The sequence below is a fragment of the Mustelus asterias genome, chromosome 13 (assembly GCF_964213995.1).
Source record: "Mustelus asterias chromosome 13, sMusAst1.hap1.1, whole genome shotgun sequence".
NCBI lineage: Eukaryota > Metazoa > Chordata > Chondrichthyes > Carcharhiniformes > Triakidae > Mustelus > Mustelus asterias.
In genome coordinates this window covers 5,817,911-5,842,549 of record NC_135813.1, presented here as the reverse complement: position 1 = coordinate 5,842,549, position 24,639 = coordinate 5,817,911, and the positions used below count along the sequence as shown (strand labels likewise).

The 24,639-nt window shown below is 48.6% G+C and overlaps 1 protein-coding gene across 1 annotated transcript in view; it reads left to right on the top strand.

Annotated features, from left to right (window-relative positions):
• The window catches only part of col27a1b (collagen, type XXVII, alpha 1b), a 610,967-nt gene that overhangs the window by 359,734 nt on the left and 226,594 nt on the right, over positions 1 to 24,639 (top strand). The window contains exon 31 of the mRNA XM_078227545.1: positions 2,195 to 2,248. Within this exon, the coding sequence (XP_078083671.1) occupies positions 2,195 to 2,248 (54 nt within the window). The remainder of the gene's footprint in view (positions 1 to 2,194; positions 2,249 to 24,639) is intronic.

The window sequence follows — 24,639 nt, the reverse complement described above, 5'->3', positions numbered from 1 at the left end:
TGTGCAGGTTAGGTGGATTGGCCATGCTAAATTGCCCCTTTGTGTCCAAAGATGTGCAGGTTAGGTGGATTGGCCATGCTAAATTGCCCCTTTGTGTCCAAAGATGTGCAGGTTAGGTGGATTGGCCGTGCTAAAGTTTCCCTTAGTGTCCAAAGATGTGCAGGTTACGTGGGTTGGCCATGCTAAATTGCCCATTAGTGTCCCAAGATGTGCAGGTTAGGTGGGTTGGCCATGCTAAAGTTTCCCTTGGTGTCCCAAGATGTGCAGTTAGGTGGATTGGCCATGCTAAATTTTCCTTAGTGTCCCAAGATGTGTAGGTTAGGGGGATTAGCAGGGTAAATATGTGGGGTTAGAGGGAATAGGGCCTGGGTGGGATTGTTGTTGGTGCAGACTCGATGGGCTGAATGGCCTCCTTCTGCGCTGTAGGGAATCTCTGGGGAACTGAAATTAAGTAAAGGTGAATCCACTTTACAGGCACATTTTTAAAATTATATTTTCGTTGCTGTTACTCGACAGTAATGAGAGCACAGAGACAACATTCTGTCGACTGGCTCATGCCGAAGTTTGTGCTCCAAGTAATCCTTCTCCCACCCTCCTTCACTCAACTCCATCAATATATCCTTTTATTCCTTCTCCCTCCAGTATTTTTCAAGCCCCAATGTTTGGATGGAAGGTTTTTTTTTCCTAACCTCCCCGATTTGGGATCATGGCTTCTTCTTCCAGTGTCAGCTGTAACTCAGTGGACCCTTGACTCTGGGTCGGAAGTCATGTGTTCAACTCCCAGAGGTCTGAGCATGAGATCTGAAGCTTTCCCTCCAGTGCAGTACTGAGGGAATGCTGCACTTTCCATGGTGCATTATTCAGGCAGTATGCATGACCAACCCAGAGTTCCCTGGAGATGTTTCAATTGTGCTTTGGAAGCATAGAATAGAATCATAGAATCTCTACTTACAATTCTATCCTATGATTCTAAGGGCTCTGACATTTACTGTATACTTGCCTTCTGCAGTAGATCATCCAAATCACATCACCTCATGTTTGTCTTGGGTCTGTACTCGTTGGAGTTTAGAAGGATGAGGGGGGATCTTATTGAAACTTATAGGATACTGCGAGGCCTGGATAGAGTGGATGTGGAGAGGATGTTTCCACTAGTAGGAAAAATTAGAACCAGAGGGGACAACCTCAGGCTAAAGGGACGATTCTTTAAAACAGAGATGAGGAGGAATTTCTTCAGCCAGAGAGTGGTGAATCTGTGGAACTCTTTGCCGCAGAAGGCTGTGGAGGCCGGATCATTGAGTGACTTTAAGACAGAGATAGATAGGTTCTTGATTAATAAGGGGATCAGGGGTTATGGGGAAAAGGCAGGAGAATGGGGATGAGAAAAATATCAGCCAATGATTGAATGGCGGAGCAGACTTGATGGGCCGAGTGGCCCAATTCTGCTCCTATGTCTTATGGTCTTATGATCTTAAATTCCATCTGCCATCTTTCGGCCCAGGTCTCCAGCTGATTTATACCCTGCTGTATCCTCTGACAATCCTCCTCACTATCCACTACTCCCCCAATTTTTGCATCATCTGGATCATCATTTGCATCATCCTCAGGCTGGCATGGACAAGATGGGCTGAACGGCCTCCTTCTGTGCTGTAATTTTCCTATGGTTCTAACCCATTGCATGCCAGGATTAGAAAGATCCGCAGCTTAAACTTGGTCAATGTCTTTCTTTCCTCATTTCCCGTTTCGATGGCTCCCTAAAGAGCTGCCCCCTGACAAAGAGGTCGTGTGGTTGGTTTTTGTCTCTGTATCCACAATGCAGGGTGATAACCGCATCGCATTCCACTCACCTGGTCAATGAAGGACAGGGATTGAAATTGAGGAAACTTCCACCAATAGAGGGTTTATTGTGGATACCTGGCACTGTGTGTACAAAAGCAAATTACATTCCAAAAGCAACTCTTACCCAGACAGATAAGGACTGGGTTGGGATGACTTTCTCAGCACTTTGAGCTTTGGATCAGTGCATTTCAGACAGTGCAGAGGCGCCGTTACAAAACATCTTCACGCTGTGCTACAACCCTGATTAGACACATCAAACACAGAGCTCTTGGCCCATCTTAACGTACCTACTGTCGGAGGAGACATGCAGTCTGTATTGTGGAATTCCATTGAATGCTGTCTGCCCTTGTTTTCACAGGGTGATCGTGGAGAAACCGGTCCTCCGGGGCCTCCAGGAGTTAAAGGAGCGATGGTAAGGAGTAAGTCCGTTCTCGCTTGCTCTCTCCCTCCTTCCCCTCTCTTCTCCTCTCCTCCTCTCCTCCCCTGCTCTCTCTCCCTCACCATTTTTCTCACCTCCCGCTCTCTCCTCCCCTCTTGCTCTCTGTCCTCTCCATCGCCCTCTCTCTCAATCTCTCCCCCCGTTCCCACCTTTTCTTTTTATTCATTTGTGGGACATGGGCGTCGCTGGCTGGGCCAGCATTTATTGCCCATCCCTAGCTGCCCAAGGGCAGTTAAGAGTCAACCACATTGCTGTGGCTCTGGAGTCACATGTAGGCCAGACCAGGTAAGGACGGCAGATTTCCTTCCCTAAAGGACATTAGTGAACCAGATGGGTTTTTCTGACAATCGACAATGGTTTCACGGTCATCAGTAGATTGTTTTTTTATTGAATTCAAATTCCGCCACCTGCCGTGGCGGGATTCGAACCCGGGTCCCCAGAACATTAGCTGAGTTTCTGGATTAAATAGTCTCACGATAATACCACAAGGCCATCGCTTTCTCCCTTCCCCTTCAATTTCCTCCCCGCTGTGTTCTCCCTTCTCTCCCTCTCTCTGAAATGAATTTTTGGGTTCAATCCTGTCCAGTTGATGTTTTTTCATTCTCTGCGGGCGGTCTCTCTCGCTCTCTGTGCGGTAAAGTTTCTGTAAGAAGTCTCACAACACCAGGTTAAAGTCCAACAGGTTTATTTGGTAGCACGAGCTCTCGGAGCGTTGCTTCTTCTTCAGGAGAGTTGTCCAGTCCAACCCCAGTCCAACGCCGGCATCTCCACATCATAAAGTTTCTGCACAGTGACACACCAGCATGACGAGTTGCACTGTAGATTGCACGGTGTTTGTCTGCATTGGTTGGCATTACAGACACTGGGTGGGACTTTCCTGCCGCGTTCGCCTTAATGTCGGAAAATCCCGCCCAACATCAACGGACATTTGCATGGTCCGTGTCCCGCCCACTGCGATTTCCATGGCAGGCGGGACAGGGAAATTCCTCCCATTGGGCGGGATTCCTCTCCCTCTCTGCGGAATGTTCAGTGGTGACGGGAGGTGGCGCGTCACTCGTTGGCGACGAGATCTTATAGTCGCACCATCGTCAGTGGGATTTCTTGTTGAACGCAGCTCTCACCACTGGGAAATCAGCAGCGGGAGTGAGCCGTGGACGGGACCGTAAGATTTGACTTGATTTGTTACTGTCACATGTATTAACATACAGTGAAAAGTATTGTTTCTTGCGCGCTATACAGACAAAGCACACCGTTCATAGAGAAGGAAAGGAGAGAGTGCAGAATGTAGTGTTACAGTCATAGCTAGGGTGCAGAGAAAGATCAACTTAATGCAAGGTAGGTCCATTCAAAAGTCTGACAGCAGCAGGGAAGAAGCTGTTCTTGAGTCGGTTGGTACGTGAGCTCAGACTTTTGTATCTTTTCCCCGATGGAAGAAGGTGGAAGAGAGAATGTGCGGGGTGCGTGGACTCCTTGATTATGCTGGCTGCTTTGCCGAGGCAGCGGGAAGTGTAGACAGAGTCAATGGATGGGAGGCTGTGTGATGGATTGGGCTACATTCATGCTCTTTAGTAGTTCCTTGTGGTCTTGGGCAGAGCAGGAGCCCATACCAAGCTGTGATACAACCAGAAAGAATGCTTTCTATGGTGCATCTGTAAAAGTTGGTGAGAGTCGTAGCTGACATGCCAAATTTCCTTAGTCTTCTAAGTAGAAGCGTTGGTGGGCTTTCTTAACTATAGTGTCGGCATGGGGGGACCAGGGCAGGTTGTTGGTGATCTGGATACCTAAAAACGTGAAGCTCTCGACCCTTTCTACTTTGTCCCCGTCGATGTAGACAGGGGCATGTTCTCCTTTACGCTTCTGGAAGTCAACCTTTTGTAGTTGTCAATACTTTCACAAGAGGAAAGATAGAAAAGATTTTTCTAAAAATAGAAATCTTTTCGTGTGAAAGATTTTTATTCAGTTGTGTAAATATTGTCAGTGTTATTGTGCGTTGTCTTCTGATGTCCTTTGTCTGGGAATCCTCCCCGCGCACAATATTCCATGAATTCTGCGCTACATAAAAATCACATTCAGCAAAACATCTCAGCAATGTTTTAGTTCATTATTTCCAACTAACATCAGTGGCGATGGTGAAACACGTAGGGACAATAATCTGGGAGTAAATTAATCAGCAGTTGTGGAAATTGTAGGCTAATAGATGAAAACCAGTGTGGATTTGTTGAAATAATGTTGGACTAACTTGGTTAGGATGAACCTGGTTAGGTGACGGAGAACATTGAGGAGAATGAAACTCATCAGTGGATATTGTGGGGGGAATTTTCCCGACCCTCCCGCCATAGGAATCAAAGCGGGCAAGGGGGGGCAGACCTCGCAAAGGTCCGATGACCTCGGGTGGGATTTTCTGGTTTTGGAGCAAGCATGGCCAGGCGCTGTGAGGCAGCAATGCTAACCACTGTGTCACTGTGCAAAACATGCGGAGGAAGTGAATTCGTCAGTAGCTTTCAAAGACAAATTGGATGAATAGTTGTAGAGAGAAAAATTTACAGAGCTGTAGGGCACGGTGACCCAGTGGTTAGCACTGCTGCCTCACAGCCCCAGGGACCCGGGTTCGATTCCCGGCTGGGGTCACTGTCTGTGTGGGGTTTGCACGTTCTCCCCGTGTCTGCGTGGGTTTCCTCCGGGTGCTCCGGTTTCCTCCCACACTCCAAAGATGTGCGGGTTAGGTGGATTGGCCATGCTAACTTGCCCTTTAGTGTCCCAGAATGTATAGTTTAGATGGGTGAGCCATGACTAATGCGTGGGGTTACGGGGATAGGGTGGGGATAAGGCCTGGTTAAGATACTCTGTCAGAGAGTCGGTGCGGACTTGATGGGCCGAATGGAATCCTTCTGCACTGTAGGGATTCGATGAGGAAGAAACATGAGATCAATTGAATCATTCGACCAAGGGGCTGCCAGAAACACAATGGGCTGAATGGCCTCCAGTACTGTATCATTCTCTGATTCTACTGCAATTCGTGTAAAACCAGAGTAACTGGTAAATTCCTGGTCCATCAATATCTGAAAGGGTAAAGAAGAGGCTGAAGTTCGAGGTGAAGCCTCGTGTTTTGACTATTGCTGTTACAAACAGCTTAGAATCATAGAGGTTTACAGCATGGAAACAGGCCCTTCGGCCCAACCTGACCATGCCACCCCATTTTTACCACTAAGCTAGACCCAATTGCCCACATTTGGCCCATATCCCTCTATACCCATCGTACCCATGTAACTGTCTAAATGCTTTTTAAAAGACAAGTTCGTACCCGCCTCTACTACTACCTCTGGCAGCTTGCTCCAGAGACTCACCACCCTCTCATGTGAAAACATTGCCCCTCTGGACCCTTTTGTATCTCTTCCCTCTCACTTTAAACCTATGCCCTCTAGTTTTAGACTCCCCTACCTTTGGGAAAAGATGTTGACTATCTACCTTATCTATTGCCCCGTTATTTTAAAGACCTCTATAAGATCGCCCCTCAGCCTTCTACACTCCAGTGAAAAATGTCTGTTTAAACATAGAAACATAGAAACCCTACAGTGCAGAAGGAGGCCATTCGGCCCATCGAGTCTGCACCGACCACAATCCCACCCAGGCCCTCCCCCCACATATTTTACCCACTAATCCCTCTAACCTACGCATCCCAGGACTCTAAGGGACAATTTTTAACCTGGCCAATCAACCTAACCTGCACATCTTTGGACTGTGGGAGGAAACCGGAGCACCCGGAGGAAACCCACGCAGACACGAGGAGAATGTGCAAACTCCACACAGACAGTGACCCGAGCCAGGAATCGAACCCGGGACCCTGGAGCTGTGAAGCAGCAGTGCTAACCACTGTGCTACCGTGCCGCCCCTCTCCTTATAACTCAAACCACCAAATCCCGGTAGCATCCTAGTAAATCGTTTCTGCACTCTTTCTAGTTTAATAATATCCTTTCCATAATAGGATGACCGGAACTGTACACTTTATTTCAAGTGCGGCCTTACTGATGTCTTGTACAACTTCAACAAGACGTCCCAATTCTTGTATTCAATGTTCTGACCAATGAAACCAAGCATGAATGCCTGAATGCCTTCTTCACCACTCTGTCCACCTGTGACTCCACTTTCAAGGAGCTATGAACCTGTACCCCGAGATCTCTTTGTTCTATAACTCTCCCCAACGCCCTACCATTAACTGAGTAAGTCCTGCCCTGGTTCGATGGACCAAAATGCATCACCTTGCATTTGTCTAAATTAAACTCCATCTGCCATTCATCGGCCCACTGGCCCAATTGATCAAGATCCCAACTTCTTCCAAAAGAAGGAACATTTCTCAATGGCAAACTAAGGCTGGAATTTTACAGCCCACCCACCCCTCCCCTTCCCCCACCCCACGTGGCAAAGACGCTCACCATTGGCTTCTGGCCCCACCGAAGTCAATGGCGATTTGCCTGGCTTGCCCGTCTCTACCCCGAGGGAAGCCACGATGGGGGGTTGATTTTGGCAGGACCGGGCGATCCAGCTGACGAGTAGGGGGCCGGAAGAAATCCCACCCACAGTCTTGCCAGATTTTGAATCTTCACTTTCACTTCGTCCCGGTGATAAAATGCTCCATCTGGTGGCCAAACTGAATCTGGATTGTCGTAAATATTCCCAGTGAGGCCAGCTCAGACACTTCGCTTGACCTGGGATTTGAATTCAGAGCGGGGTCGATTTTAACTCTGCTCAACAGAAGGGGTTTTGAATGAGTTAAAATCTCGCTAGGAGAACCCAGCAGACGGGTCAATGTTCTCTCAATCTAATATCGTCTAATCCCTGGTTTCAGCAGAATTGAAATGAATCATAGAATCCCTACAGTACAGGAAGAGGCCATTCAGCCCATCGAGTCTGCACCAACCACAATCCCACCCAGGCCCTATTCCTGTAACCCCACATATTTATCCTGCTAGTCCCCCTGATACTAAGGGGTAATTTAGCACGGCCAACCCACATAACCAGCACTTCTTTGGACTGTGGGAGGAAACCGGAGCACCCGGAGGAAACCCACGCAGACACTGGGAGAATGTGCAGACTCTACACAGACAGTGACCCAAACCGGGAATCGAGCCCGGGTCCCTGGCGCTGTGAGGCAGCAGTGCTAACCCGCTGTGCCACTGCAAATGACCTCAAGCAATTAGATTGTAAACTTTTGCAGTGTTGAGATGCAATCTATTGTGAAATAAAGCCATTCAGAGGACGGGATTATCCGGCCGCGCTCGTCCCAAGGCTGGAAATTCCCACCCAAGGTCAACGGACCTTTGCATGGTACACAACCCACCCCGCCCGCTACGATTCCCGTGGCGGCCGGACAGGAAAATCCCACCCTCAGTGCCTCTCTTCACACCAGTTTTATTCAGATGCATTGCTGTCTGTACAGAACCATTCTGTTTGCATCATTGATTTGGAGGATGGAATTTCCCCAAAAGTGTCAGCTTCAGAAAATCAGTGTGTTTATCCCCAGAGAGTCCAAAGATGAGTGGATTAGGTTGATTGCTCATGCTAAATTGCCCATAGTGTCCCAGGATGTGTAGGTTAGAGGGAATAGTGGGTTAAATGTGTGGGGTTGTGGGGATAGGGCCTGGGACGGGATTGTTGTCACTGCAGACTCGATGGGCCAAATGGCCTCCTTCTGCACTGTAGGATTTCTATAATTTCTGTGAGAACGGCAGGCTTTGGAGTCATGGGGCGGGAATTTGCTGCCATTTTACGCCCATTTTGCAGCAGGGGGTCAAGGGGGGCTGCATCTCGGGCCGCGGGCCCCCATGATTGCAGGGGGGGATGGGGAGCTACTGGAGGCTGCCTGCAGTAGCAGGGGCCTGACAGCTCTCTCTCTCTCTGTCAGACCCTTGCTACTGCACATGTGCAACATCAGAGGTCTGCACATGCGCAATAGCTCCCTCTACAGGCTGTCTGGTCAGTTAAGCCACGCCCACAGCCTCTCTGGCCAGAAACAGACTAGTTTAAAATTTCAGAGACAGAGTGCATAAAATTGGGCCTGAAAACTCACCCAAAAAACGGATCTGGAACTCTCCCAGTTTCACGTCCGCCCAGCACTAAGAAAAAATCTCATAAAATTCCACCCATGGAGTCATATACGTTTGCAGCATGGAAACAGGCCCTTCGGCCCAACTTGTCCATGCCGCCCTTTTTTTAACCACTAAGCTAGTCCCAATTGCCCGCATTTGGCCCATATCTCTCTACACCCATCTTACCCAGATCTGCGCACACATTGCCGTTTGAAAGCAGGAGGCATGCTTTGTGGTGTCATTCTGAGGGGCAGGGCCTACAAGCCCGACTCCACAGAGATCAGGACACCCCTTTTGAAGTTTAAAGTTTTAAAAATGTTTAAAGTTTATTTATCAGTGTCACAAATAGGCTTACATTAACACTGCGATGAAATGACTGTGAAAATCCCCTAGTGGCCACACTCTGGCACCTGTTCGGGTACACTGAGGGAGAATTTAGCATGGCCAATGCACCCTAACCAGCACGTCTTTTGGATTGTGGGAGGAAACCCATGCAGACACGGGGAGAATGTGCAAACTCCACACAGACAGTGACCCGAGGCTGGGAATCGAACGCAGGTCACGAAAGTTCAGCATTTATCGCTTGCCCCTAATTGTCCTTGAGAAGGTGGTGACAAGCCACAGTCCACACATAGAATTCCTTTTCCATCTAGCAAGGCGATGGTTAACTGCTGGGTCACCGCGTTTGTTTGTATAATTGCCTAGGGTCCTCGCTTATCCAACAGGAAGAGCTAAGATAACAAGAGTTTAGAAATAAAATTCTTTCAGAATTGAGCAAGTGACTGCCAAAAGCACAGTTACAGCACAACCAACATCGAGATCTCAAAACTGATGTGTCGGGCATTGAAAGGGAAAGGGAGTTTGCCACCAATAAAAAAGCCAGAGGCTATGATACTTGCTGAAGCCTCATCATTAACATCTGGTTAGTTGTGTACAGTTACAATTGAAACAAAGTCAGGAGTGTGGTCTAGACCTCAGTACGCTGAGCATCAGAACGGTGGCTTCGGGTTGGCACCCGTATGATTCACCACCGAGCGATTTGCTGACTTTGTTTCTGCTGTTAGAGGCAAACGCCAAGAGGAGAGCAGCATTTTCCAGTCACAACGTGGTGGTGGGAGGGGGTGAATTAGTGAGATTCAGATCACACACACATGGTCACACACACACTCGCTCACACACACACTCGCTCACACACACACACACACTCGCTCACACACACACATGGTCACACACACACTCGCTCACACACACACTCGCTCACACACACACACTCGCTCACACACACACACTCGCACACTCGCTCTCACACACACGGTCACACACACACTCGCTCACACACACACTCGCTCACTCACTCGCTCACACACACACACACGCACACTCGCTCACACACACACGGTCACATACACACTCGCTCACACACACACACACTCGCTCACACACACACACTCGCTCACACACACACACACGCACACTCGCTCTCACACACACGGTCACAGACACACACACTCGCTCACACACACACTCGCTCACACACACACTCGCTCACACACACACACTCGCTCACACACACACACACACACTCGCTCACACACACACACTCGCTCACACACACACACTCGCTCACACACACACACTCGCTCACACACACACTCGCTCACACACACACTCGCTCTCACACACACTCGCTCTCACACACACACTCGCTCTCACACACACACTCGCTCTCACACTCACACTCGCTCTCACACACACGGTCACAGACACACACACTCGCTCACACACACTCGCTCACACACACACTCGCTCACACACACACGCGCTCACACACACACACACACACTCGCTCACACACACACACACACACACTCGCTCACACACACACACACACACACTCGCTCACACACACACACTCGCTCACACACACACTCGCTCACACACACTCGCTCACACACACACTCGCTCACACACACACTCGCTCACACACACACACTCGCTCACACACACACACTCGCTCACACACACACACTCGCTCACACACACACTCGATCACACACACACACTCGCTCACACACACACACTCGCTCACACACACACACACTCGCTCACACACACACACACTCGCTCACACACACACACACACTCGCTCACACACACACTCGCTCACACACACACTCGCTCACACACACACTCGCTCACACACGGACACACACTCGCTCACACACACTCGCTCACACACGGACACACACTCGCTCACACACACACACTCGCTCACACACACACTCGCTCACACACACACTCGCTCACACACACACTCGCTCACACACACACTCGCTCACACACACACTCGCTCACACACACACTCGCTCACACACACACTCGCTCACACACGGACACACACTCGCTCACACACACACACTTGCTCACACACGGACACACACTCGCTCACACACGGACACACACTCGCTCACACACGGACACACACTCGCTCACACACACACACTCGCTCACACACACACACTCGCTCACACACGGACACACACTCGCTCACACACACACACTCGCTCACACACACACTCGCTCACACACACACTCGCTCACACACACACTCGCTCACACACACACTCGCTCACACACACACACTCGCTCATGCTCACACACACTCATACACATACTCACACACAAACGCACACACAGCCACACAGACACACACACACTCAGTCACACACACACATACACACTCACACACAAACGCACACACAGTCACGCAGACACACACACACTCAGTCACACACACACATACACACTCACACACACACACACTCACTCACCCGTACATTCTCTTCCTTGTAGACCATTATAGATGGAGCGACATGGTGGTACCGTGGTTAGCACTGCTGCCTCACAGTGCCAGGGACCCGGGTTCAATTCCCGGCTTGAATCACTGTCTGTTACGTTCTCCCCCATGTCTGCGTGGGTTTCCTCCGGGTGCTCTGGTTTCCTCCCACAGTCCGAAAGACATGCTGGTTAGGTGCATTGGCCATGCTAAATTCTCCCTCAGTGTACCCGAACAGGTGCCAGAGTGTGGTGACCAGGGGATTTTCACAGCAACTTCATTGCTGTGTTAATGTAAGCCTACCTGTGGCATTAATAAATTAACATAATAATTGTATCGTCATAATGTACATGCAAATGGATGAAAGACTTGTGGTGGGGAAGAATGTCATGGATTGTCACACATTGCTCTCTGATCTTCACCACTGTGATGTGAGCAAAGAATTGGCGTCTTGCACTTAACCACCACATAATTTTCATGAACTTGCTACATTCACACATTAATTGGCTATTAAACTGACTGCAGAAAATTATATCGAGTAATTAACATCTTAAGTGTCCTTTTGAGGACATGCTAATTGTTAATTACTGTTGAACAACCTCTCTGGCCCAGACGTTGAACAATATCAGTGTGGAGTCTCATTCCTTCCAGTTGTGAATTATTGTTGGAGATTTGAGAAATGTCATTAAATTCAGAAATGTGTTTCTCTCTTTCCCTCTCTCTATCCAATCTCTTTAATCCCTGTTTCTCTTTCTGGATGTGATTTGAATCTAATTCACCCTTGTTCTCAGTCCTTATTCTGTGTGTATCTCAATCCGTTATCCTCCTGGGGGTTGTGGCAATGTTTTTTCTGACCCGTTGTTAGACGCTGGCTGGCAATGTTCTTATCAGCTCACACATTCTGTAACGTCCTGTGGAAAACAAAGTGTTAAAAGGTAAATGCGCCTGGACAGATCCGATTAACAGCTTGGATTAACATGCCCCCTTCCTGCAGAATCTGGGCCAATAAATTAAAAATATTCAATTGCCTCTTTTCCTAATTTGGACATTGAGAAACCGCAAATGCACTAACCCGTCCGCAACAACTGGGTGGCACGGTGGTTCGCACTGCTGCCTCACAGCGCCAGGGACCCGGGTTCAATTCCCGACTTGGGTCGCTGGCTGTGTGTAGTTTGCACGTTCTCCCCGTGTCTGCGTGGGTTTCCTCCGGGTGCTCCGGTTTCCTCCCACACTCTAAAGGTATGTGGGTTAGGTGGATTGGCCGTGCTAAATTGGCCCTTAGTGTCAGAGGGACCAGCTAGGGTAAATATATGAGGTTACGGGGAAAGGGCCTGGGTGGAATTGTTGTCATAGAATCCCTACACTGCAGAAGGAGGCCACTCAGCCTATCCCCGTAACCCCACATATTTACCCCGCTAATCCCTCTAACCTATGCATCCCGGGACACTAAGGGGCAATTTAGCATGGCCAATCAACCGAACTCGCATATCTTTGGACTGTGGGAGGAAACTGGAGCACCCGGAGGAAACTCGCGGTTGTTGGTGCAGACTTGATGCACCAAATTTGATTTGATTTATTATTGTCACATGTATTAACATACAGTGAAAAGTATTGTTTCTTGCGCGCTATACAGACAAAGCATACCGTTCATAGAGAAGGAAAGAAGAGAGTGCAGAATGTAGTGTTACAGTCATAGCTAGGGTGTAGAGAAAGATCATCTCCTTCTACACTGTCAGGATTCCATTCTGTGAACAGGTCTCCTGAAAATATGATGGCATTTCTTACTTAGTTTTCTTTTTAAATATAGTTTTCAAACGGTCCACATTTTCCCAGCATTAAAATGGTCAATCGTCATTGCAAATCTCACATACCAGCAAATCCCATTGGAGTTGAGCTGTTTGCCACCGAGGTAATGGAAGAATTCAACACTCCCGGTACACAGATCCGAAGTTTCACACTGTGAACAATGATCTTCTGTTCTCTAATATTAATGGACAGAAACTCAAGGGCTGGCGTTGCAGGTTTTTCCGTTCCCGCACCACCAGTTAACGTCAGAAGCAGAAACAAAATGGAAAATCATAGAACCTCTACAGTGACTTTCGGTCCATCGAGTCTGCACCGACCACAATCCCACCCAGACCCTATCCCTGTAACCCCACATAGTTATCCTGCTAGTCCCCTGACACTAAGGGGCAATTTAGCATAGCCAATCAACCACAATCTTTGGACTGTGGGAGGAAACCGGAGCACCCGGAGGAAACGCACGCAGACACGGGGGGGAGAATGGGGCAAACTCCGCACGGACAGTGACCCAAGCCGGGAATCGAACCCGGGTCCCTGGCGCTGTGAGGCAGCAGTGCTAACCACCGTGCCACCCTGTAGCTCCCCTGTATTTAGATTGACTAAATTTGAGTCCAGCCCTGGACACTAACCCCCTCCCATTATCTACACCTTCGAGCTTGAAGCTGATAGCCGTAAGCATTTACAGTCTGAACACTTTTTTGAGACTTCCTGACACATTTTGGGAGTGCCAACCACTGGGACGCAAAAACAAACAGACGGAAAGGGCTTCCTACAAAGCTCTGTTGTGCTGTTCCTCGTTCTAGAATATTCTGTTGAAATTATTAATACTGCAAATGTTTACATTTATTCCATCGCTGGAGCAGGTCTGTTGGCTCAGTTTAGTCACATTCCCGGTTTTGAGCCAGGAAGCTCCGGTTGAAGTTCCACTCCGGGGCGGAATTCTCCCATCCGGGACTAAGTCCCGTGGCGGGGGGGGCGGACAGGGAACATTTCCCACTGGGATACCACACCCTATCTTCCATCCCCGGCCTACTGCATTATACATCCGGGGTTTTCCGCCATCCTCCGTGGCAGGGTGGGCTAGATGGCGCGCAACCCCTCATCGTACCTGGTGCCACATCGCAAAGGCGCCCGTCATCACTGACCCACCATTGGAAGAAAGATGATGGAGCTTCTCAAAGACGCTGGAGCTGGAATATCGCTCCGATAGCTGCTTCTCAAGCTACCAGATAGCAAGCTATCGGTTGCTGGGCGATCTCCATCCAGAACTTAGAAGGCAGCTTCAAGCAAGACCCAAATTGTGCTCGCAACATTGGTCCAGACCAGTGAGTATTCCTAGAATAGTAACGAATAGAAATTATTCATAGAATCCCTACAGTGCAGAGGAGGCCATTCGGCCCATCGAGTCTGTACCGACAACAACCCCACCCAGGCCCTATCCCCATCACCACACATTTACCTTAGCTAATCCCCCTGACAATAAAGGGCAATTCAGCATGGTCAATCAACCTAACCCGCACATCTTTGGACACTAAGGGTCAATTTAGCATGGCCAATCCAGCTAACCTATACATCTTAGGACACTAGGGTCAATTTAGCATGGCCAATCTATCCAACCTGCACATTTTTGGACTGTGGGTGAAACCGGAGCACCCGGAGGAAACCCGCGCAAAGAACAAAGAACAGTAAAGCACAGGAACAGGCCCTTCAGCCCTCCAAGCCTGCGCCGATCATGAATCCTGCGTAAACTAAAACCGCACGCACTTAGGGAGTCCGTATCCTTCCATTCCCATCCTATTAACACGGGGAGAACGTAAAGACTCCGCACAGACAGTGACCCAAGCCGAGAATCGAACCTGGGTCCCTGTCGCTGTGAGGCAGCTGTGCTAACCACTGTGCCACCGTGACGCCCGTGCTAGCATAATGGAGGATTGAGCGTAGGATAAGATACAGGTTGGGCCTTCATTGCGAGATTCAAAGCAGTTTCCATGCCAGCCTTCAATGGGACTCTCAATGCCTCCACACCTGCGGAAGACCCCGCTGTAAATGTGTGCCACCCAAGTTTGGGGCCTCCTGCCGAATTCTACCCCACCTGCCACTGATCCTGCTGATGGGGCTTTGGCAGAACGCAACCCCAGGACCTGATGGCCAAGTCAGGAGTTGGAAGCCAGCCTGCACGTACTCTCCAAGGGAAAAGAGCGTGAAGATACAAAACAAACTAACATCTCTCGGAAATATGTCAAAAGCATTTGGGCGGCACAGTGCTGCCTCACAGGCACTGCTGCCTCACAGCGCCAGGTTCGATTCCCGGCTTGGGTCACTGTCTGTGTGGAGTCTGCACGTTCTCCCCGTGTCTGCGTGGGTTTCCTCCGGGTGCTCCGGTTTCCTCCCACAGTCCAAAGATGTGCGGGTTAGGTGGATTGGCCGTGCTAAATTGCCCCTTAGTGTCAGGGGGACTAGCTAGGGTAAATGCATGGGGTTATGGGGATAGGGCCTGGGTGGGATTGTGGTCGGCGCAGACTCGATGGGCTGAATGGCCTCCTTCTGCAATGTCGGGTTCGATGTTAGCTCACACAAATCTGTAACTTTCTGGGCAACACAAAAAAGTGTTAAAACGTAAATGTGTCCCAGAAAGCTGACAAACAGTATCGCTCAAGACGCTTAAAATTTCAGGAGTGAGTAGCCCCTCCCACCCCCCAGAACCCCCTGCTCCCGGGGGTGGGTTTAGAACCGAGAAACAGACCTGGTTCCTGTTCCCCATTCACAAAGCGAACATTCTACCCAATCCGCTAACTGTTTTGATTTTTTGCAAATGATCCGACCGGTTGGTAACATTTCTGTGGTCTCGATGTTTACCAGAGTAAATTCTCAATGGTTAATATTTACACTGAGGCTTGTGCCGTTTGCTGAAATAATTATAGGCTGCAATGTAACTATTTGTAATGGCTACAGTTAGCAAAGTAATTTCTACAGGAAGCAGTCATTTGGTGCACTTTGTTTTGCATTTGAATAATTTGGGATATACATTTCATCACGGTCCCATTGGTCCAGATTCACTCCAGTTAAGATCGTAAAAATTAGGAACAGGAAGAGGCCATTCAGCCCTTCGGGCTTGTTCCACCATTTGTCGGTGGCACAGCGATTAGCACTGCTGCCTCACAGCACCAGGGACCCGGGTTCGATTCCAGCCTCGGGTCACTGTCTGTGTGGAGTCTGCACATTCTCCCTGTGTCTGCGTGGGTTTCCTTCGAATGCTCCGGTTTTCCTCCCACACTCCAAAGATGTGCAGATGAAGTGGATTAGCCGTGGTAAATTGCCCCCTAATGTCCCAAAGATGTGTAGGCTAGGTGGATTGGCCATGCTAAATTACCCCTTGTCCAAAGATGTGCAGGTTAAGGTACTGATGGATAAGGAAAAGTGTAGTCCTCAAGTTAAGGTGCTAAACCGGGGGAAGGCTGATTATAACAATATTAGGCAGGAACTGAAGAATGCAGATTGGGGACAGATGTTTGAGGGCAAATCAACATCTGGCATGTGGGGGGCTTTCAAATGCAAGTTGATAGGGATTCAGGACCGACACATTCCTGTAAGGATGAAGGATAAGTATGGTAAGTTTTGGGAACCTTGGATAACGAGAGATATTGTGAGCCGAGTCACGGAGAAAAAGGAAGCATTTGTCAAAGCCAGGAGGCTGGGAACACATGAAAAAAGTGTGGAATACAAGGAAAGTAGGAAGAAACTTAAACAAGGAGTAAGGAGGGCGAAAAGGGGTCATGAAAAATCATTGGCCAGCAGGTTTAAGGAAAATCCCAAGGCTTTTTATAAAGAGCAAGAGGGTAGCCAGGGAGAGGGTTGGCCCACTCAAGGACAGGGGAGAGAATCTATGCATGGAGCCAGAGGAAATGGGCGAGGTATTAAATCAGTCAGTATTCACCAAAGAGAAGGACTGGGTGGATGATGAATCTGGGTAAGGGTGTGCAGATAGTTTGAGTCATGTTGAGATCAAAAATTGGGGTTCTTGAGAAACGTTATGGTAGACAAGTCCCCAGGGCCCGATGGGATGTACTCCAAAATATTGAGAGAAGCAAGGGAGGAAATTGCTGGGGCCTTGAGAGAAATCTTTGTATCGTCACTGGCTACAAAGGAGGTAAACACAGTAAGAAGTTTAACAACACCAGGATAAAGTCCAACAGGTTTATTTGGTGGCAAAAGCCACACAAGCTTTCGGAGCCTTACGTCCCTTCTTCTTCATAGAATCATAGAATCATAGAAACCCTACAGTGCAGAAGGAGGCCATTCGGCCCATCGAGTCTGCACCGACCACAATCCCACCCAGGCCCTACCCCCACATATTTACCCGCTAATCCCACTAACCTACGCATCTCAGGACTCTAAGGGGCAATTTTTAACCTGGCCAATCAACCTAACCCGCACATCTTTGGACTGTGGGAGGAAACCGGAGCACCCGGAGGAAACCCACGCAGACACGAGGAGAATGTGCAAACTCCACACAGACAGTGACCCGAGCCGGGAATCGAACCCGGGACCCTGGAGCTGTGAAGCAGCAGTGCTAACCACTGTGCTACCATGCCGCCCATCCTTTCCTTTCCCTTCCTGAAGAAGGGGCTCTACGCTGTGGCGCTGAGGGAGACGAGAATTTCATTTCCAATTTTATTCTCCGCATTTCTCCCCGAGGCTGCGTTCAAGCGTCTCATTTCAGTGCTGCTCTGGGGATGGAATTGGGTCAAAGATTGGCTGACCTGACTGTTCTTGCCTCCTGTAGCTGAGAGGAGATATGGTTATAAAACCCGTGCGGCCTCGCAGAGTCTTGGAGTGAAGTCAGTCATTAGATTCACGCGCGGGTGAGTCGATGACAGCATGTGGTGAGCGCATCAGGCTTTTGTGATAGATTATTTCCACCGATCGGCCGGCTCTGTGGATCCCCGGGTGTGGATTCCTGTTTTAATTCAAGTCTTTTCCCTGCGCGTTCAGTGCTGCCAAGCCGACACTAAACCACACGGAGACGGCCAACAGGGGCCTTGCCTGTCTGAAAGCAGCTTCAGAATCAAGTGTCAGTAAACCTTTCAGTTCCTCGCTGGCAGTGGCGAGTACAAGTTTAACTGGCCCACCCAGAAAGGCAGAAGAAAGAGTTTGAAGACCGGGTGACTATTTTTGGAACAGTCGGGCCTATTTTACCTGATATCTTTCCAATATGTTGATAATTGCTGGGGGAGTGAAGACATCCTGGAGCGCGGGGCCACAACACAGATTCTGTGTGTTTTGTGAGTTTTCATGGCCAGTGCGGAAAAAGAGATGGAACATAGATCCTTCAGTCTTCACTTGCCAGTGACAGAGAGTAGGAGGGGTGCGGGAGGCGGGGGGGAGGCGGGGGGGAGTGAGGGGGGTGGGGAGGGTTGGTTGGTTGCTGGGGGGGGGGGTGTGGTTTGGCCACATCTGAGTCCAGGAGAACTTGGACAAGTTTAAAAAGGCAGAAAGGACAGTTTGGAAACACCTTCCCCTTCTCGCAGGAAGTAGCCAGGAGATGTCAGCCAAGCAAAGGCCACGCTAATGGGCCAACCGTAAGTATCAGAGGTAAACTCATTTCACAAGGACGCCATTTCATATTTCCCACAAATTGGAGATTGAAATTTCTGTTCTGTAAAAGAAAATCAAATGAATGGACGCTTGTGCAGAAAGAACGATTTCCAACTAAAAATGCCAAAACCTACACCATCACTCGCTTAATGTCATCAAACACTCCAATTTTCCTGAGCAAAATAGATAATCCTTGTTTTGTTTAGTCAGTCCTTCCAACCTGGCCAAGAATGAATGTCTTCCTATTTTAGCACATTTTGGTGAACTTTAATTTTATTTTGTGGTGCAAAGAGGTTTCTATGATTGTGGGGGCCTTACATAGTTGGCACGCAGTGTCGCCTCGGTACAGTTACACCCCACCCTATTTGCACTGTAACAGTTGCTGCATTCAAGAGGCTGAATATTCTCTGTTTCATATCCATCCTCCAGTAATTCTAAACTGTTAGCCAATTAGTCCCAACTGGCTTTCCATAAAAGCCTACTCTCCTAGTTCATTCCAATCAGTTTTAATAAGGGGCGGCACGGTGGCACAGTGGTCAGCACTGCTACCTCACAGCCCCAGGGACCCCGGGTTCGATTCCCAGCCTCGGGTCGCTGTCTGTGTAGAGTTTGCACGTTCTTCCCATGTCTGCGTGAGTTTCCTCCACGTGCTCCGGTTTCCTCCCACACTCCAGTTAGGTTGATTGGCCGTGCTAAATTGACCCCAGTGTCAGGGGATTAGCAGGACGAATATGTGGGGTTACAGGGAATAGGACCTGGGTGGGATTGTTGTCGGTGCAGGCTCGATGGGCTAAATGGCCTCCTTCTGCACTGTAGGGATCCTATGATTCCAAGGATCATAGAATCCCTACAGTGCAGAAAGAGGCCATTTGATCCAACAAGTCTGCACCGACAACAATCCCACCCAAGCCCCACGCCCGTAACTCCACATATTTACCTTGCTAATCCCGCTGACGCTAAGGGGATATTTAGCATGGCCAATCAACCTAACCCGTACATCTTTGGACTGTGGGAAGTAACCGGATGTGATGTGCTGGTTAGGTGGATTGGCCATGTCCCTTAGTGTCCCAAGATGTATAGGTTAGGGGGGATTAGCCAAGGTAAATGCGCTTGGTTATAGGAATAGGGCGGAGTGGGTGGGATGCTCTGTCGGAGAGTCGATGCAGACTCAATGGGCCGAATGGCCTCTCTCTGCACTGTAGGGATTGGACAGTTATAAAAAGTAAGTATTCTTACTTGCAGCAGCCCCTGTTCACCCATCACCACTGTGCTTGCTGACATACATTGGCTCCTGGCCCAGCAATAGAACAAGAACAAAGAACAGTACAGCACAGCAACAGGCCCTTCGGCCCTCCAAGCCTGCACTGACCACGTTGTCCTATCTAGACCAATTGCCTGTATCCCTCTATTCCCCGCTTGTTCATGTGTCTATCCAGATAAGTCTTAAATGTGGCTAACGTAACTGCCTCAACCACCTCACTTGGCAGTGCATTCCAGGCCCCCACCACACTCTGTGTAAAAACCTTACCCCGCACATCTCCACTGACCCTTTCCCCCCTTACCTTGAACTTGGGCTCCTTATAATTGTCATTTCTGCCCCTGGGAAAAAGCTTCCAACTGTTCACCCTATCCATACCCCTCATAATTTTATAAACTTCTATCAGCCTCAGTCTTTCCAGGGAGAACAATCCCAGTTTATTCGATCTCTCCTCATAGCTAATAGCCTCCATACCAGGCAACATCCTGGTAAACCTTTTCTGTACCCTCTCCAAAGCCTCCATGTCCTTCTGGTAGTGTGTGGTAATGCCTAAATTCAACATTTTAATCCTTGCTTCAAGTCCTTCCATGACCTTTCCCCTCATCTCCTCCAGCCCCACAGTGTTCATCTCAATCTGACCAATTTGAATGTCCCCCGAACTATTGCTCCGCCATCGTCCATCATGTCTTCAGCTGCCTCGTCCCCAGGTTCTGGAATTCCCATCCTACAGCTTGTCTGACTCTCCACCTCACTGTCTGTCCTTGGGGCAGGCACCTACCGATTTGATCATCTGCCCTAATATCACCTTGCATGGCTCAAGGTCTAATTTTGCTCCATAGCAATCCTTTGAGATGCCTTGGGAGATATTGGCCAGAATTTTACCGGCACGCCCACCCCGATTCCGGGGACAGAGGAGAACGATGTGCCTCGATGTCCAAAGATGTGCGGGTTAGGTTGATTGGCCATGCTAAAATTGCCCCTTAGTGTCTTGGAATGCGTAGATTAGAGGGACTAGTGGGTAAAATATGTAGGGATATGGGGGTAGGGCCTGGGTGGGATTGTGGTCGGTGCAGACTCGATGGGCCGAATGGCCTCTTTCTGTACTGTAGGGTTTCTATGATGATGATTTCTATGAACGGAATTCTCTGTTGGCCTCGGGCGGGACTGTACGACCCTCAGGCGGACACGCTGGTAAAATTCCTGCTATTAAGTTTAAGTTTATTTATTAGTGTCACGAGTAGGCTTACGTTAACACTGCATTGAAGTTACTGTGAAACTCCCCTAGTCGCCACACTCCGGCGCCTGTTCAGGTACACTGAGGGAGAATTTAGCATGGCCGATCCACTTAACCAGCACGTCTTTTGGACTGTGGGAGGAAACCGGAGCACCCAGAGGAAACCCACGCAGACACGGGGAGAATGTGCAAACTCCACACAGACGGTGACACAAGCCGGGAATCGAACCTGGGTCCCTGACGCTGTGAGGCAGCAGTGTGAACCACTGTGCTACCGTGTCACAATCTAAGCGAAGGCCCACAAACAGAATTTGGGAAATAATTGTTACGCAAAAGTAAAACGGATGTTTGGGTAGACGTATACAGTTTGGGAGTATCTGTAAGGTTGAACGTAAATAAGATGAAGAGATGGTTGCTTTTTCGAAAGGTTACTTTGGGGCCAGCTGGCACGTGAATGTACAAAGTACCTCCTCACTTCTTGGGCTTGTGTCTAAAGCTGCTCCAGAGTGATGGGATTAAAAGTTCCTTTTCTAACGTGTGTCTGGATCCTCTGTGAAGGAATCCGGGATAATCGCGGTTCCATTAAGCTCAGCTTCTCGTTCTGCTCTTTCCAGCAAGTGGGAACGCTTTCTCAATGGCTGCTGTTTGGCCAGTAATTCCCATTTCTCTTTCCAAAGTGTTGGCTAAGGCGAGAAGAGGCGTGTGCGCCTAGCCAGCTGCACTGCCGGCTTTTCCTGCTATATTTTTAAACACTTTCAGTAAAAACCGCTGGGGGTGTGGCTCACGGCATCACACCGGCGGGGTGGGGGGGGTTTGAGGGAGCAAGAAAAATCCAGTGCTGGGAATCCCGAAATCAGGATACTGTTTCTAGAGAGCATCCCGGTCTCCGATAGAAAAGAAAACCCACACCCTCACGGAGCTCGCCAGAGGTCTCACCCTGGCAGTGCCAGGGTGCTGGGGGGGCAGTGCCATCGTGCCAGGGGAGCAGTGCCAGGCTATTGTCCAGGCATGTCCCTCTCCCCCTGGGAGCGATGATGTGGCGATGCTGGCATTGGACTGGAGTGGGCATCGTAAGAAGTCTGACCTGATGAAGGAGCAGCACTCCGAAAGCTCGTGATTCCAAATAAACCTGTTGGACTTTAACCTGGTGTTGTGAACCTTCTTACTGGGAGCGATACCTACCTGTGCACCCCCGTAGGCTCCCTTTGACTGCTTCACGTTTGTGAAAAGCAGTTGTAGAACTCTCGATTTTTGATTTGATTTATTATTGTCACATATATTAACGTACTGTGAAAAGTATTATTTCTTGCGCGCTACACACACAAAACATACCGTTCATAGAGAAGGAAAGGAGAGAGTGCAAAATGCAGTGTTACAGTCATAGCTAGGGTGTAGAGGAAGATCAACTTAATGCGAGGTAGGTCCATTCAAAAGTCTGACGGCAGCAGGGAAGAAGCTGTTCTTGAGTTGATGTGGTGTCCTGGGCAATTCCGAAGGACAGTATGAAGTCTCACAACACCAGGTTAAAGTCCAACAGGTTTATTTGGTAGCACAAGCCACAAGCTTTCGGAGCACTGCCCCTTCATCAGGTGAGCGATGAAGGTGATCACCTGATAAAGGAGCAGCGCTCCAAAGGCTTGTGGCTTGTGCTACCAAATAAACCTGTTGGAATTTAACCTGGTGTTGTGAGACTTCTTACTGTGTTCACCCCAGTCCAACGCCAGCATCTCCACATCACAATTCCGAAGGTTGCAGACGATATGGCAAGAAGCCTGCTAATTATATTAAGATATATGAAAATGTACAGAGATGACCGAGAAACGAGATCTCACCGGCAAGATTCTCATCTCCTTATTCTTGGAGATTTTGCACCCACATCGCTGTTCGCCTTCGTGGCTAACGCGGGCGTAATATCGCGGCCTGTGAGAACCATTCATAATTTTAAAAACTTCTGTTCGATCACCCTTCATCCTTCTTTTTTCCAGAGGAAAATTGATCCACGCTGTTCATCCTCTTCTCATATCCTTATCAATTGTTTTTGCACTTCCCCCTGTCCCCTGGTATCCGTGACGATAGGAACAGGACAGAGAACTGCAGGTTCCAAAGTAGAGTCACATTGGACGCGTAACGTTAACTGTTTTTATCTCTGTAGACACTGTTAGACTTGCTGAGTTTTTCCAGCAGTTTCTGTTTTAATTTGCATATTCCAGGTGTAGTCTAAGCATCGTTCAGTACAAGTTGACTGTAGGTTCTCTGTTCCACAATTCAATGATGTGGAGATGCTGGCGTTGGACTGGGGTGGGCACAGTAAGAAGTCTCACAACACCAGGTTAAAGTCCAACAGGTTTACTTGGTAGCACGAGCTTTCGGAGCACTTCTCCTTCATCAGGTGAGTGGAGAGTTGGGCTCACAAACACAGCATATATAGGCAAAGACACAATTGCAAGGTAATTGTTGGAATGCGAGTCTTTACAGATAATCAAGTCTTTACAGGTATAGACAGAGCGAGTGGAGAGAGGGTTAATCACAGGTTAAAGAGGTGTGAATTGTCTCAAGCCAGGACAGTTAGTAGGATTTTGCAAGCCCAGGCAGTATGGTGGGGGTTACAGGTCTTCCAACAGGCTACAGGTATTCCAACACCGTTCCATCACCTGAGGAAGGAGCAGCGCTCCGAAAGCTCGTGATTCCAAATAAACCGTTGGACTTTAACCTGATATTGTGAGACTTCTTACTGTCACAACTATCTCCCACGAGAAATAAAGCCCAGTTTTTGGTTTGCCGTTGTTCTAATAACCTTCAGTGTTTGAGTATTTGTGCTCCCTGATCCTTTTGCTCCTCTATCCCATTTAGATTCTTCTTTTCCAAGTTATATGAGGCTTCCTTATTTTACTTGCCAGAGTGTTATAGTGTACCTGGCACAAGAGTACTCAATACTGCCACTGATCCTGGAATTGCGAAACATTCCATTATTAAATAGTCACATCCATCCCTTTGACAAGTACAAAGGTTTGCCAAAATATAGAGTAATATTCTTTTATCTTAAGTATCTAAAAGGCCACTGGAAGCATCAATAATTCAGAGCAAGCTGCGTTCATTTTGGATATGATGTTAAACTGAAATCCCATTTACCCTCTCAGGAAACGTAAAAACTCCCAAGGCACTACTTTGATGAAAACGAGGCAAGTTTACCCCTGGTGTCCACCCCAATGTTTATCCCTCAATTAACACCACAAATAGTAGATTATCCAGTCTTTATTTACTCTTCTAATCTTACATCTCAATGCTCTATCAACCAATTCTATCCATCTCTATTTACAGGAATGTAATAACTTATTCCAACTTTGTACGGTCCCATTGAATTCATTTTTTTTATTGCTGAAAAGGAACACGTTGCTGAAGTTTTTCACCTTGTACTCATCAGACCAGGGCAAGAATGCCAAATTTCAAACGTTCACAACAATTCATACCGTAGGGGAAGCAGGTGCTGATTGGTTAACAAGCCGACTGATTGGCTGAGATGTCACCATGGAGAGGGCAACTACCGGCTTCCCAAAC